This window comes from Cannabis sativa, chromosome 3, assembly GCF_029168945.1.
Source record: "Cannabis sativa cultivar Pink pepper isolate KNU-18-1 chromosome 3, ASM2916894v1, whole genome shotgun sequence".
Classification (NCBI taxonomy): Eukaryota; Viridiplantae; Streptophyta; class Magnoliopsida; order Rosales; family Cannabaceae; genus Cannabis; species Cannabis sativa.
This window is the reverse complement of record NC_083603.1, coordinates 47,577,646-47,595,613: the sequence shown is the minus strand read 5'-3', so window position 1 is coordinate 47,595,613 and position 17,968 is coordinate 47,577,646. Positions and strand designations below refer to the sequence as shown.

The 17,968-nt window shown below is 29.2% G+C and overlaps 1 protein-coding gene across 1 annotated transcript; it reads right to left on the bottom strand.

Moving 5' to 3' along the window:
- Positions 1-278: 278 nt before the first annotated feature.
- On the bottom strand, positions 279-4,168 carry LOC115709322 (triose phosphate/phosphate translocator, non-green plastid, chloroplastic). The gene is made up of 9 exons (XM_030637401.2): positions 3,458-4,168; positions 2,887-3,009; positions 2,643-2,795; positions 1,777-1,862; positions 1,548-1,632; positions 1,348-1,467; positions 1,166-1,234; positions 765-894; positions 279-657 (listed from the first exon to the last, which is right to left on the bottom strand). Exons 1-9 carry the CDS (start codon positions 3,863-3,865, stop codon positions 581-583), a joined length of 1,251 nt encoding a protein of 416 aa, XP_030493261.1. The 5' UTR covers positions 3,866-4,168; the 3' UTR covers positions 279-580.
- Positions 4,169-17,968: the final 13,800 nt, after the last annotated feature.

Here is a 17,968-nt window from a genome sequence, read left to right as displayed (position 1 = left end):
AAATAATAATAATTTATTTTATTTTATTAATATGTGAAAAAAAAAACATTTTTTTATAAATATTAAAAAGTAATTAAAATAATTTATCCAATCAATACTTTTGCGGAATGAATTGAATTTAAATTTAAAATATAAAAAGAATTGAAATGAATGAACATCTACACACTACGAGTAATGCCGTCGAAACACAATTTAACCCCGCCACCCCTATAACTTTCTCGCATAAAAAACAAAACATAAATCTCTCTACATACCATTTGAAAATTGATTTTAGCATGTTGAAAAGAAAAACAATTGCTTGGAATTTAAACTACATTTGATACATTTCAATCTAACCCCAAAAACGACAGCAGAAATTTTATTTTTTTTACTCCCACCATTTACTCACCTTCACGAAAAGAATGAAACTGTATCCTGATAATAAAACAACACAAGTAACACCAAAAAGATTAAAAAAAAAAACAAAAAACAATCACAGTTCTTGCCTGACCTACAAACAATTTGTTCAACGAGCCAATCTGGGAGTTTTTTCATCTACCATCTCATCAACGGTACCCAGCAAAATTTCTACGGAAGACTTTCAAGCAGTCTTGGGCTTTGGCTTAATGCGCTTCACCCTCGAGTAGAGGAAAACTCCTGAGAGCGCCACCCCAGTGCCTGCACCAGATCAAGTTTTAGAAAAACTTCCAGAACTGGACTTTTAAACCATATCCAAATCAGTTGCATTTAACATGTTTCCGAAAAATCAAAATCAATCTATTTACCAAGGGAGTTGATCAGCGAGACGGGTGATTGGAAGAAAATAACAGAGCTCACAATGACCACCACCCGCTTCACACAATTTCCAACTGAGTGAGTGACAGGAGATACCCTCTGCAATATCATATAAGAGACCTGCATGGTTGAATCCATAAAGGGTCAGCTTAGGATTATGACATAAGGAGTATGTGCAATAAAGTGTCAGTGGAGCAAGAAAACACAAAATTGTTCTATTATCTAGTTACACATTAGAACAATTCCACTAACTTATTAAAAACTGTTAAGTCCTATCAGACACAGAGGCAGCCGCATGTCCTAGATTGAAAAAAAAATGACAAACAAATTCATTTCTATGGAAGACCAGTGACGTCTTCCAGTGTAATATAGGAAGAAAACGTCTATATACCTGCTGATAAGCATGGAAGCAGAGAGCAGCAATAAGGGACCTCGTGCATAGAAGTTTAACGTCTAATCCCTGTGATTGAATACAACACATGATAAAGAAAAATTAGTTTTGGATATAACCAAACGTTAATGACCCTTCACCAGTCAGTAGTCACCACGTTTAAGCTACAGCAAAATACTTACAGCAGCTTGTAGGTATGCTGGTGAAAATTTGACACCCTCCATGAAAATAGTCGCAGGGGCCAGCAAGAAGAAGGACATCACAGTTATTATTGAGAAGAGAGTAATGTTGTCCATGGAGTCCTGTTCAATAAAAATATTGTTAAAAGCATGAAATAAAATAAAAAAATTGTTTAATATATGAATCTGGAAGTTTACATTACCTCTTTCTTAATCATGACCTTCTTGCTAAGAACATTACGAGATTGATTGGTCAAATTGGAAGCCATTGCACTCCAAAATCCAGCCCTTTAAACAAGTGAATAATAAACAAATAACATCAGTCAGACAAGAACCTTCTACATTATATACGGTAAGTAAAACTTATCGAATTATATACCAAAAAGTACATGATCTGGAAAAATTAAAAATGACAATATGACAATTACTTACCAATTAAAAGAGGCCTCAGTAACTGATGCCAATGCCACTCCACCAACAATTGGCAACAAAGAACCAACCACCCAAATAGTAGGCATCTGAAGTGGAAATACAAAAGTAGAAAGTTAAAACTATTTACTGGTGATGAATTGAATATCAGCAGTTTCGACATTAAAAAATTATACTCATAATACACGCACAAAAACATTGCAAATAACTTAAGAAACGTAATGAAATAAATGCTCTCAATTCATTAGTAAAGAATTGAATATCAGCAGTTTCGACTTAAAAAAATTATACTCTAAACACACAAAATCATTGCAAATAACTTAAGAAATGTAATGAAAACATGGGAATTAATTCCAATATATGCTCTCAATTCATTAGTAAAGAATTGATATCGGCAGTTTCGACATTAAAAAATTATACTCTAAACACTCGCACAAAACCATTGCAAATAACTTAAGAAATGTAATGAAAACATGGGAATTAATTCCAATATATGCTCTCAATTCATTAGTAAAGAATTGAATATCAGCAGTTTCGACATTAGAAAAATATACTCTAAACACTCGCACAAAACCATTGCAAATAACTTAAGAAATGTAATGAAAACATGGGAATTAATTCCAATATATGCTCTCAATTCATTAGTAAAGAATTGAATATCGGCAGTTTTGATATTAAAAAATTGTACTGTAAACACTCGCACAAAACCATTGCAAATAACTTAAGAAATGTAATGAAAACATGGGAATTAATTCCAATATATGCTCTCAATTTCATTAATAGAGAAGTGGGAGAATAGAGCAATATATATCAGTCTCACATATTCAAGAATAATATAAAAAAAATCAAATGAATATGCCAAAACTCACCTCCCCTAAAAACATGGCTGAAAGGATAACTGAAAAGAAGGGCTCCATAGCTTTAATTGTGTGAGTGAATGAAACAGCCACTTTTCCAAGACTCATATTAGTAAAAAGGTTTCCCAAAGTATGAACCGCAGCCAGTGGTAATATTGCTAGAAGCTGTCATTAAGTTACTTGCAATAAGCCTCATTTTGAAAACAAGTCGAAACCATAAAATTATAAACTACATATTTAACAACATTATAAGAACCTGGGCACCAGTAAGCTTCGGTCTTTTATAGAGATTGAGACCCCACATGAGAATAACAAGTACAGTTCCAACAGCAAACTGAATTAGTGTCACAGTTGCTGGAAAATGAAACACCTTCAAGACCTACAAACCAAGAGCCGAAACAAGTCATGCTTAATTCTAATCTCATAAAGCAAGTTCTCACAAGTCTAAATTCATCCATATTAGCACAGTTCAAAGTTTTCATAGAAATACAAAGGAACTTGCTTGGTAATATTCCCATCCTTAAAATTAAGATTAAGGACTATTGGAATTTCAGCAAAATCTTAATAGATCTATGTTGACAATTTCATTTCAATTATAAAAACAACATAATAAATTAGATGATTAACAAACGATTAGTCAATATAGTCAACACCAAGGACCACGTCCTATATTTATAATAATATATTGTATAACAAATTAGAATCTTGGCGACCCTTGATTTGAGTTGCCAAACCTCTTCACACAACAAACATTTGATTCAAACACATCTCACATTTCCACCAGCCAAATAAATCAAAACATTTATAGGGATAAAAAAAATTTATACCTGCTTATTGTAGATGTTAAAATAAATATTGAAGAGGTACCACAGACCAAATAACAACCCAAGCACGAGAGTTTTTTTCAAGCTACTCGATTCAGCGACTTCTCCAGCGCTCTCCGGCACCGGACTGGCCCTAACCTCAAAACGATTGGCTTCACCATCGGAAGGAACAGAACTCCACGGCCTGAACTTAAACGCCGAAGACGAAGACGAGGACGAAGAAAGGGACCAAGATCGGCGGGGCAAGGAAGAAGACACTGAGACATTGTTGGAAGTGGCGAGATCGTTATTATTCTTCAAAGAGAGGCGTATAGGATCGAACCTAGGCCGAAGAAGAGTAGGGTTGGAAGAGAGTCGAGGCTTCCCAAGAGGGAGAGAAGAAGAGGAGAGAGTAAATGCGGCGCTCTGCATCTTCTTCTTCTTCGGAGAGAGACAGAGATCTGATGAAGATGAAGAGGAGGACTACAAAGATTTTGGCTTTGAAGAAGAGAGAGAAAGTTTGAGAACCTCGAGGTGTCCGTCGAGAATGGAGGCGGTTGCTGTTGGTTGGTTAGAGTAGGCTAGCGAGTAGGTGAGAGCTGAGTCTCATGAGTGAGTGTGTAACAATGCGTCTATTTTATATTATATTTTATTGTGTGTTTTTGCTTTAGCTTTCTGTCTAAATAACAATAAAATTGTTAAAATAATTTAAAAGAAAGGAGAATATGTGAAAATGCTGGATATTCTTTAGGTTTTTTTTTTTGGTTATTAGCCCCTATGCTATTGATCAAATTTAGTTTTGGCCTGTTAATTAAAAAACGTTTAATTTTGTCATTTTGATTTATTTTTTTTTTTATAATTTTGTCTTTTTCTGACATTTGCGTTAGCTTATTCAAATTTTGTTAGGGTTGTTTATCCGATCCAATCTGCATTTTTTGGTTAAACAACATCCAATTTAGTGCGGATTTTATTTTTTAGATCCAATCAAATCCGCACAATAGCTCAAATTCAATCCAATCTAATCCGCAAAAGTACGGATTGGATCGGTTACTTTGGATTGGTTACTTTTTATTATTAAATTATTTAATATTTATAAAAAAATATTTTTTTTCACATAACAAGCAATAAAATAAAGCGAACTATAGTTATTTTATGTCTCCAACAACACATTAAATAAATAAAATAACAAATTCAAAGGAAGAAAAAAAATTGTATATATAAAAAAATTGTATAACATCCAATCCGCATAAGTGCGGATTTTGAATTTTCTAATCCAATCCAATCTGCACAAGTGCGAATATCCACACTTTGCGGATTAGATTGGATTGGATCGTGCGGATTGGATTGGATCAGCTATTTTATCAACACCCTATTTTGTACATTCTATTTAATAATAGGGAAATTTACACAAAATAACGAATTTCATTAATTTTTTACATTTTTCCGTTTCACTTATTTTTTACATTTTTACTTTTATACTTTTTGCCTTTTTCAATTATACTTTTTATAAGTTATGAAATTACATCTATACGGTTTACCCATAATTTTTAAGCTCTCTCTCTCTTCTCCTCCTCATGCTCACGAGCCTATCTCCAAGCTTTTAGTCCTCAATCGCACAACTGTGCCTCAAGCAAAACTCATCTATGCCTAGCATTGTTGCTCAAGGCCCATCTCCAACCAATCACTCTCCATCTCCATGTAACTTACTATTTTTTTCTTTGATTTGTTTGATTTTTGGAAATAGATGCTTAGATTTAGATGTTACCGTTGTTTGTTTTGTGTAAATTAGTGAATCGTTTCAAACTCTATTGTATACATATATTATTGTGGGAGTTTAGATTTTTTTGGTATATGTATATATATATATAAAAAATTTATACATCTGCCATCTATTTGATAAAACATCTAAGAGAGTTGAACTTTTATTATGTAAATTAATGAATGGTTGCCAACTCTGTTCTATACATATATTATATTGGGAGTTTGAATCTTTTTCGTGTGTATATGTATATAAATAAAGATATTATATATGTATATAAAGACACCCATACTATATATTTGATGAAATACCCAAAAGAGTTGGGTTTTCACTAGTCTAATAAAAGAGGACATCTATAATAGTACTTTTTTTTATTGAGTTGAGCTTTCAGTATTGTTGTTATTGCTCTAAGTCCATAACTATTAGTGAGTTTTATGTACAGATTTTTAATCATTATGTTGATATATCGTTGTTTATAAGTTGTTTATAAATGCTATTATTTTTTTTGTGGTGTTGTGTTTATTGCAACTGAATATAAAAAAATTGATTATTATTGTTGATGAACTTTAAAGCTCATTGGAATGCTTTCTAGTCATTTCTATTTTTTCGGTAGAATGAAGCAAGTCAAGTACATTAAAAGTGTACAAGAAAATGTCTTAAGTTTGTGAAGAATGGTGAAGCTAATGTACAAGGATTAATGAAATAGTCAGTTTGGTTTTAATTTTATAAGCTAAAGAGTAATACTTGAAAAACGTTACTTTTATATTTTGTCAAACTTTTATTTAGTTAATAACACATAAATTTTGTATAAGATATTAAACATTATATAATTTGTGTATATTGTAGTCAATTGAGCAGCAATTTTATTATGTTTTAATTTTTACATCAAGTACTGATAATAATTAAAAAACTTTTAAATTTCAAAAATTAAAATTCAACGTAAAAACAACATAAATACAACATGTTTTAAAAGTAAAGGAAACAAACAACGTCTTTGCAACTTTACAACAACTGCAAAATAACACAAAATATTTATTTTCAATTGTATGCAAAACATGAGACATTAGTGTCATCATCGATTTTCAATAGCAAGTAGCATTTTCTTACTTAATAGTGTAGTTGTATGTATATTGATGCATGATTATAATTTAGTGGTTGTATCAATATAAATAAATTTTCTTTATATTGACAAAGTTCTTCCTATTAATACCCTCTTGATTCAAAATCAATATAATATTTGTAATCATATTATTTATCCTGTCTCTATACTAATTTTTTAAATATAAAAGATGAGATGAGATTTTATTTTAAGATGTAAAATTCTAAATTTTTTATATGTTGAAAAGATAGTGTAGTATATAAAAAACACATAACAATACAATAACATGAAAATATTTTATTTTTATATAATATTTTTAACTTGACCTTAAAATATTGCAAATATAACCGAAAAATAAACTTCACAACAACATAAAAACAACTTATTTATTCTTTTTAAACATTTAATAATTTTTGTTTTTGTTGACTTTTCAACTTTTTCAGTTTTTTGTTTCCCTTTTTAACGTTAAAAATTATGAAAATATTGATCATATTGCTTAAAAACAACTTATTCTTCTTAAATTTAGATGGGATGAGTCAAAATGTTGTTGGTGACACAATATTTTTTCTCTCTCTTTATTCTTCTCTTGGCCAACACACTTATCTCTTTAATCTATTTTTCATTACTCTTATGAAAATATGACAATGCTTGATTTTGTGTTGTTATTTGGTTGCCTAAGCATCTTTTTATTTCAAAAATGTAGAGAACAACGTAAACGAAACATGATAACAACGTGAAACACAACATAGTAATATATTAAAATTTTAACACACTCATTGTTCTCATTATACTACTCTAAAATTCAATTTAGTAATTTTCTTTCAAGATTTTTCATAAAATTATCGAAAAACACTCAAAATGTATGTGAATCAACAAAACAACAACAATTGATGAATAAAATAGTTAAAGCAAAGGAAAGATCAAATTTGTTCCCAAAATATTTGGGCAAGTCAGTGTTCATGGCAATCTCCCATTTGCCCATCTTCTCTTGTCGGTGTGTAAACAACTCATAACAAACTTTAAAACAACATAAAAATAACTTAGTTCAACATAGTACTTTCAAGTTGAACATGAAATGTTACAAAAATAACACAAACAAAGCTTCACAATAATATGAAAATAACTTATTTACTCCTTTAAAATATTTTGTAATTTTTTTTTCAACTTTTTAGTTTTTCATTTTCTTTTTCAATGTTGAAATTGTGGAAAGATAAATCTTACTAGTGAATGAACAATTTTATTATTTTTTTAGATGAGATGAGTCAAGATGTTGTTGATGATACAAATATTCTTTTTTTCCTCGTGGTCAATACATTTATCTCTTTATCTCATTTTTTATTATTCTAAATGAAAAAGTCACACTCTTCATTGTATTTGTATTTGTTATTGTGTACCTTGTATAATTTTTATTCTGCGATTATGGACAATAATAACCAAAAGCAAACATGACAGCAATGTTAAAACAACATAATTTATTTTGAAATATTAACACACATTTATTGCTCTCGTTATACTACCCATAAAATTCAATTTACTGGTTTTCATGTGAGATTTTCCAAAATACTTAAAAATACTAAAAATACATGAACAAACACAAGTATATGTGAATCAACTAAATAACAACAACTCAGTAAGAAAATAACTAAATCAAACAAACTAAACAACATTAGATTTGTTTTTTTTTATTTAAAAAAAAATAGATTTTTTGGGCAAGTAAGCATTGAAGGAGATCTCTCCTTAATAATTGATCTTTTCTCTTCGGCTTTTATGGAGATCTCTCATTGTTGGTAGCTCTTACCATGGCTGAATATTGAAGCAAAGCTTCTCACTGACATTCATGGAGATTGAAAAAAAAAACTTCTCGTCAGCGTTCATGGTGATCGGCAAAGCTTCTACATCGTTGGTGGTGGTGTTGATTTTAGATCTAGGATTGTTTGGAGAAGTTGACTTATTTTGTGGAGGAGAAGGATCATTTTGGGAAGGCTTATAGATACCGTATTTTTGAAAAAAAAAAGTTTTTATTTTCTAATTTTGTTTATTTTTCTAAATAGCAATAAAAAGTAAACTTTAGACCTAATAAAGCTATAATAGTAAAAATCCTTTAATAATAAAAACGGTATAGCATTAAGTGTACATATTTTGGTGGAATTTTTGGTTGATTTGTAACTATGTTCTAATGTGCCAATTTATGTTACTTTTATGTATTTAGAGTACTCCAAATAAATGAGCTAAAATAGCTCAATCTTTAAATTATAGAGAAAAATTTACAAAATTGAGTTTCCAATAAGTGAGATAAACCTTAGCTATTTTACATATGTTTTAGCTCAATAAATAGTGCTTAGCTAAATGTAGAGATAACTATTGCTATTTTTAGGCTGAGAGTTTTGATTGCGCTAGACGGAGGTATTGGCAGCATTGGTCAGACTTTGGTTGATCTTTTTTTGACCAATTGTGTCTACTCGTCGAGCTACTTCTTCGAGATTTATAAATCCGTCTTCACGGTCTAAGAATTCTCCCATCGACCCCACAGTGAGCCTCTTAATATCTTTCCACAATTCTCCCAAGAGTTAAATTCCTCCTAGGATAGTGACTAGTCTTCCTTCCTTAGTCAATCCCTTCACTTTTATAGCATCGGTCATAAATTTATTGATGTAGTCCTTTAAAGGCTCCCCTACTATCTATTTTACTTCAACCATGTCCTCTAAGTGAGCTGGGAGCTGTCTAGAGGAGGAGAATTGTGCGTGAAAATATGCCATAAAAGAGTTCCATGAACTGAACTTCCCTGGGGCTAACTTGAAGTCCAACTGCTAGGCAACCTCTGCCAAGGTAGCTGGAAAAATTCTACACCATACATCACCCTTTACAGCTTGTAATTCATTTGCATCTCAAAGTAATTGATGTGAGAGAGCAAATCTTCTTTGCCCATATACATTTTTCATGTGGACATTTTGAACTTGTGTGGAAGATCGAGGGCATTGAATTACGGTGAAAAGGGTGATCCTCTTGTTTGGTCAAGTTCTAGGTCGGTGAGTTTTGGGTCAGTCAGGCTTTGTGCGAAGCTCTTAAGTTGATCTAATTGGACTTGTATCACTAGAGTATCTTCACTGATTGTTGTTTCGTTAACTGATAAGCTCGTCTAATCAGCACGATTGCCTACCTAGAGCAATTATCAATCGCTTCTTGTTGGGCTTTCACGATCTCCATTTGTTGATTCATCCAATCCTAGAATTAGCATTTAAACTGTTTGAATGCTAGATTCACAGTAGCTCTGGTGTCCTCCTAATCACGGTGTAGAGTTTTGGTATGTTCTTGCACTTGCCCTAAGGCATCTCACAGGTTTTGCAATTCAGTATCATCACCAATCACCATTTGAGGTTCTCCAATAGATGGATCTCCAGTAACCAGCCCAGTCTCTCCCTTATGAGTACTGGTGGTTCCAGTTTTCTATGCGCCCAAAGTGAACCCAACCAAAGGGGTTGTCACTCCCTGTGCTGCTGATGGCAAAACTTATGGAGGCAGATGGGTTCCCGAATTAGGATTTGCCACCATTGGATTGCTCTTATTAACAGGAGTTTGCACATTAAGATCCATAGCTATCGGATCAGTTGTTTAAGTGGTTTGGGACCTTCTGGTAGTTACAACCATCTTTAGAGAGGATCAAAGGATAAATAGTGTTCTTCTTGCTCTTAATGAAAGTACCAAAATATTGACCTCGCTTTTAGCCATCGTCGTTGAGTCAATTAAAGCAATTAGAATAATAGACAATAATTAATAATAATGAATAATAATTATATGTAATTAAACAAATAAGAACACATAGATTTATAGCGATTTGATCCCGTGATAATAGTAATAGCCTACTCCCCTTTTAATTGTATTACTTAGAAGAATTAATATGATCACAAGGAGTTGGCCAAGTGAGTTTCTTAAGAATTCTCAGGAAAAGCTTACAATTCTTTTACAATATTAGAGCTCTCTAGAAAATATGGTTTTCGAATCCCTATACAATGGAATGACTCCATTATTTATAGAGAAAAATACAATAATTAGGTTTCTCAAAACAGATAAAACTAAAAAGGGAAACTAGGAAGGTTTTCTATTATTTCTTGTCGATTCAAGTCAATCACACAAAATCAAAGAGGTGATCGAGACCTGAATGCCAAAATATTTATGGAAAGTATCTTTGAAGATCTTCTTATGTTGAACTACCTTGCTCGGAAGACTCGATATTTTTGTATAATGAGGATCTATGCGGACAATCACATACATGTTCTATCTGGATGATCTTTGTTGAAGATATAACCTTGACAGTTTTAGATAGAGAGTTCTTTGGTCGGGCTGCTTGAGAGAAACCAATTGTTCAAATTTCTCAATGTTCTCCACGTGTCACCATGTTGGATGTTACGCCAGCCTGTGTAATTTGAGATGACATATACAATACACCTAAAAATAATTTTTATATATATATATTTACATTTTTACAGTCTTTTCTTTTTATTTATAATTTTACAGACTTTTTTTTTATTATTTTTCATAGATTTTCACTTATTTTTTTTTTTCACAGAAAAATATTTCTTTCATTTTACTTTCCCATAGCAGCAACGTCAAAACAACTTTATTCTGAAACAATGGAAAAATAACACTTTGTATTGTTTTTTTTTAAAAAAAAAAATATGTTGCTTTTCAGTAGAAGCAACGTCAAAACAATAATACAGTAGAACCTCTATTTAAGAATACTCTATTCAAGAATAACCTCTAATTTGTTATAAAAAAAATGAAGTCCCAATTTGGGCCAGTTATAAATAAGAATAACCTCTATATTGTAATTAGTTATATATTTTTTAAGTCCCGTATTAATAAAATATACCTCTATATAAGAATAATTACATCTTAAAAAAATATATACATATATTTTATAAATTTATTTATGTAGAATTAATAATTTTATTTCAAATTATATTACATGTATAAATATTATATGTACTCGAAAATAATTTTAATATAATATAGTATTAAGAATTGTTTATTGGTATTTTTGTTACATTAATATTTTTTGATATTTTGATTTTTTTTTTAAGTGTAACTCTATTTAGTTATAACCTCTCAATTAGAATATTATTTTCTTAGTCCCAAGTGTATTCTTGATAGAGGTTCTACTGTATTTTGAAAATAATGAAAAACAACACTCCCTATAAAAAAAATAATAAAAAGAATTGTAAAAAACAATAGATCCTTAAAAATATAAAATTATTTGTTATTTTTATATATTTATAAGATAATCCCAAAATTTTATGCTTGTTCTAAGGTCGACTCAAGTTTTTCCCAATTATAACAACAACAAAAAAGTGACCAAAAGGACTAAATAAGAAGAGTGGAAAAATTGAGTGTCAAAATAGATATGAATTGAACTTTTGGGGCCAAATTAAAATGATGGCAAATAATTTTATCTTTTATTTTTATAGGTAATGGTAGGTAAAGCAAGTTTGCTTTTTCTTTACTTTCTTTTTTCATTTCTTTTATAGGTAATCTATTAAGGAAAGCTATACGAAATTTTGTTGGCCTTTTATAAAAATTAAAAAAGTGAAAATTTTCCAACACTATAAAAAATGAGAAAATTACACTTTATACTTACTTTTTGTTTCATATTTTAATTTTTACCTTTATTTTACTACTCTTTAATTTATACCCACTTTTATAAGTTATATTCCCATTATGTACATTAGAAAGTCTAATTTTGATAAATTTTGTGAGGTTATATTTGGTACTTTGATTATAAAAGAAAGTATTTATCAATTAAAATTATTTTGGAGTTATATTTAGTTAATGTGTAATAAAAAGTGGTAGTTTTCAACTTACCCCAAAAAAAATTTGTCAAAAAAAAAAAAAAAAGCCATTAAACTGAAAGAAAAGAAAAATGACAAGAAGTGCAAAAGATTTTAAATTTATTTGTTTGTACAAATGTTTTCAAAAATATTAAATTAAATAGTGTTATAATGAATATTTTTAGTCAAGTCTAGCCGTCATAGTGTAATTTTCCTTGCTTTAGATTTTTTTTTTTTTTAATTGAAAGGGAGCTTTAGATATTTGTTAAGAAGAAATAATTACATTTTGGGAGCATGTATGGTCCCAAAAAAAATAGGCATGTTTGGTGAGTTTAGAAATCGGATGGAGAGCTAGAGGTATACAATTTGAACTTGGATTTTTATTATGGGAAATTATAGTAAATGGCCCCAAATCATATGAGTGTGTTAGTTTATGTCCTCTTTTCAAAAAAATATAGCAAATGGTTGTTAGATATTTATTTGTATAGACTAAAACATACATGATTATGAATAAAGTGCGAAATTAATAAATCATATATGCACTATAATTTAGGGATCGAAATACCTCCAGCCATTGAATCTTTGAGCTTTAGTCCCACATAAGCATGATCTGCAAAAGAAACCGATTGATGTGGGTAATCGGGCTTCCTCGCTCTCTCAACTCTTTTTAGATGGAATTTGCTGAATAATCAGAATGAGTGAGGAGCTTGGGGACCGAGACCCTATATTTATAGGTGAGATACTCCATCAGTATCTGCGCCACATTAATTGTCAAATTATTTTGACAATTAATTCAGGAAATCAAATCAGGTAATGAATATAGAAATCTGACCATACATAGAATATTACATAATTAATTCTGTCCAGATTCAATGAATATAGAAATCTGACCATACTTAGTCAGCATTTAGACTAAAACATTCAAACCCAAACGTTCCTCATTATATAATAAACATACGAATCATAGCGACATGTCCTCATTATAAGTCGAGTATTATCTTCCATGTATTACGATATATTTATTATATAACAATGTACTTTATGTGACAATGTACTTAAGTGAATAAACCCTAACCCTTATGTTTATTCAGGTCCTCTTACGATAATTTTCTTAGATGAAATTAAGGTGCACATAAATATGAGAAAATATCGAAATTAGAGTTTCATTGAATAATTTTTGGTTGTACAAATAAAAAAATGTATATGGGTTAACTGAATCCCACATTTACTTTATGATCCTTGAATTTTTGTTGCGGCATGCCTTTAGTCAAGGATATGCGATCACCCAATTCAGTTTGCGTGATTAATGACCACTTATCACACCTTTTTATGGCTAAATACTTAATGTCGATATGCTAGCTTCGACTAGTACTCTTATAGTTATTAGCCGTAAATATTGTAGCTGAATTTATCGCAAAATTTTCTTAATGGCCTAATGAAACTGTAATTCTGAACTCTAGGCCTACTATGAAACTCTATAATACATCATACGAGATGTATCCTCAAAACAATAAATGAATCTTAAGGTCGTAATAAAATATTGATTTACGTGAATCAATACAACCAGTGAAGTACGTTAGAATCTAATTGGTTAACTATATTTCCAGATGGTCAATTCATCTTAACAAAATATGTATGAATATAATTTCAGTATCTTAAAGACACCTCATCACTTTGTATGAAGAATAAAGTGGTCTTAACTTTAGTTATTCTGATACTACTTAACGATCCTGAAACAAATGTAATGCAAAGTCTTATTCAGACTCTTAGGTATACATTAGGCTTCTAAAATAGAAGCAAATGAATGTTCTAAATTTATTCTCATTCCAAATTATTTTTCAGATGTTGGTTTGAGTTGAATTTATCACACTTAAAGATAAAAGTTGTATCAGATGAATAATACATAATTTTATTTAATCAGAGATGTTGTGGCTACTCTCTAATTAATTAAAATTGTATATGTTATTTATATGCATTATCTCAAAATAATTATTTGAGATATGAATTATTTCAACTTATATAGAAAACTTTTATCATCATTTGCAAGTAACATATTGTCTACGTATAAAACAAATATTACTCCCACTAACCTTCTGGTATATAATTATTTCCATAATTCTCTTTTCAAACCTAAAGGAAAAGATGATATAATACCACTTTGTGAGATGTTTGTTTTAATCTATAGGTAGACATCTTAAGCTTGCATATGTTCACCACTATTAGAGAAAAATCTTTATGGCAGACAATATACTTTCTTCTCTAGTTCACTGTTTGGAATTGATTAATGAATTGAAACGAGCAACAAATGCCAAGGTCTATAATAGAATCTTTTATAAAAACAAGCGAAAATGTAAATCTCCTATGTTATTGATTCTTAGTTCAAAATGAACTTTTTAGCAATGAATATATCTTTATATCTTTATGTTTCTCAATGTTGCCTAATGAATATTATTGGTGAAAAAACCTATGCTTAATTAATGTTCTCCACCCCATTGGCAACTTTACTAAAGATAAACTTTATTGCTATTTAAGATATTCATTTCTTCATTCATGGCATATTGTACTACAACTTCAATTCTTTATCATTCTATAATTTAATTTGTGTCTCAAATTAATATTGTAATTGAACTCTTATTGTACAAAATGTAATCACTAGAAAACATTGATCTTATTGTTCTAATAAGTCATCTTAAGGATGGACCAACAAACTCTTAAAAGAGCAAATGGTTCAATATGCATGTTATTTTAGAAATTATAAGCAATTACTAAATAACATAACTTATTAGAATTTTATCAATGACTTGTAGATTATTAATGAATTCTCAATAACCATTAACCTTAAGGGTTGTTGTGAATCATAATTAATCTAACACTTGAGGTGGAAGTTTGAAAAAATATGAATGATCTTTCTCAGAAACTAGGTTCCTAAATTGATCACTCCCACTGATCAAGTCAATTCTTAATTCCACAGTTCTAGTGATGTGAGATGGATAATAAAATATGTAACCCTTAAACATTATAGCTTTCAAATGAAATATGCTCATTTATGGTTTTGGGCCCAGATCTTTTCTTTGACAATTGCACTCTAACTATATATGGGTATATATAAAATGTGTACATGTCATCAAGTCGGTTTTCAGCCTTATCACAACTCAAAATATGTTTGAGAAACAACTTTAGTTAAAACACGATTCGATATGTACACCCCATTGAAGAGTATCAATAGACAAAGATTTAGGAAAGATTGGAGTTTGCTATGTATGCTCCACCCCATGTCCAAAAAATGCTTAGTTTCTTAAATCTGTCACACACTATGATTTAGGTGTACCAGGCATATGTATTGGGCAATAAATCCATACTTTTAAAGAAACTTTACAAATAGACTGGGAGTATCCATACTCACGAATTTTAATGTAGTATTCTCCATTTTATATTTGATCTCACTATCGTAATATGCAAAATGCACTATTTCTCTACTTAAGATTTAAATGTCTTTGAAACATATAAATCTATACTTTTGTAGAAAAATGATTTATGTGAGTAATCATTAAAAATGAGATGCGAAATTTGAGTCCATGTCTTCAAAATTAATTGACTTGTATGATTTCTAATATGATAGAATTCTAATATTCACCGATTTTGACTTGTTGGAATACATATTCTTAATTTCACACAAGTTCTAAATAAAGTTAGTAAAATCAAGTGTAATGAATATCCCCACCATTTACTGACATTTATTCTATTTATGGAGATATGTTCCATAATTTTTTTTTGGTGCTATAATGTAGAAGAATTCTTATTAATAACACATTTCTTATTGTCAGATTGAACTTGCATATCTTTATGAGTGACATCATTTGTAGTAAAGACCTCTATATGTGTCTAAATCAAGTTTCAATAGAATCTTGGAACATAAAGGTCTTTGCCAATTTTAAAACAAAGCCACTACTATATTGCTTGTTCCTTAAACTTCTAAATGTGAGAACTTATCTTGTCTGTGGATAAGATTTGCTCACAGTTACTGACTTTCTTAGGTTTATTTGTAAACCTTGCAAGAAATTATGAATGTGGAATAACAATCTAAAATAATCCACTATGTGTTAATAATCACATTAACTATATTAGAATGAATTCATACACAATAAATTAAAATTTATTGGTGATAATAAAGTGTGATTTATTTTTCTTAATTATACAGTAAAAACTGTATATGCTAGATGAAGTTATCAAAATAAATTTTGAAAATTTCTACTGTTATGGAAGAAATTTTCTACTAGTATGGAAGAAATTTATGAATAGTGATGTAATAAAATTACATATATAGTTTGAGGTTTAAATGAATCATGTTTTTAAACATGCTTAAATATGAAATCTTATTAAACAAAAATTGCCTGTGGGCTAAATTTTTAATTTAATAAGATTAGATTTAGATGTAGATTATGATAGATTTACACAATTTATGAAAAAACTTAAAGTTTAATATTTCTATCTCAACGAAAGGTATGAAACACTTAATTATTTATAAATGTTTCAAAATTTTATACTTTTTGATAAAATTATTAAATTAAATATACATAATTCCCTGTGGGATAAATTAAGAGAATTTAATTTAACATATTAATCATGTGAATATAATAAAATCCCTGTAGGGTAAGATTATTATGTTCACATAATTCATGTCCATTATGTGATCTTAATCCACTTAATATATATAATTTTATATAATTAAGGATGCTGTGGCTACTCTCTAATTATTTAAAATTATATGGTTCACTAGACACCAAAGTATAAACTGAAGATTAAAATTTTACTAAATCCAAAATTGCATGTGGGCTAAATTTTAAATTTAATAAAATTAGATGAACTTTATGATAGATTTAATTAAACAATTAGTTTTGGAAAATGAAGGTTTATTATCTATCTTTAATTAAATTTGTGATAACACTATTAAATTAAATTCCCATAACTCCCTGTGGGGTAAATTAAGAGAACTTAATTTAACATATTATCCTAATTAATTATACAAATATAATAAAATCCCTGTGGGGTAAAATTATTATACCTATATAATTAATTACAAGTTTTGTCCATTAAGGTGAATTTTAATTAATATATAATTTTATATAATTAAAGATGCTGTGGCTACTCCCTAATTATATAAAATTATATTTTCACTTTGACATTAGGTATTGGGCTCTACCTAAAAGTAATTTCGCTATTAACATAATAGACAATCACTGAGATTAGTGCTCCTAGTGTGGTCGTCCGAAGATCATTAAAAACCGTTTTAGATATGAGCATTTGTCCCAAGTTCATGTTTTCTTTTGTCAAACCACAAAATTACTTACATTTTATTCATATTTTATTCATTTTAGGAAGTTTTATGAATAATTTTATGAAGTTTTATGAAACTTAATTGCTAAATAAAATATTCAACCTATATTAATGTTTGAATATTTCTAAATATATCTAGCACTATAAAAGGAATTTATGTATAGCATTTAATCATACAAATCTAAATTAATTGCATTAAATATAAATTTTCCAAATAAATACAAATTAATACAATTATTGTATGATAAGAAATTAAATGCTTAATTCCATAATATATAATTAATTATGCATTTATGACCATATAATATCTTAAATACTTGTACTAATAATTAATTTGTATAAATAAGGTAAATATACAAATTAGTGCAATTAATTATATGATTGAATTAAATGCAAAATTAAAAAGTATACTTGATGGCAGATTTTTCAAATTTTATTAATTTAAACAATAAATTACATAAATTTGGTAATAAATAATTAAATACACAATTATATAAATTGCACAATTATTACATGCCTAA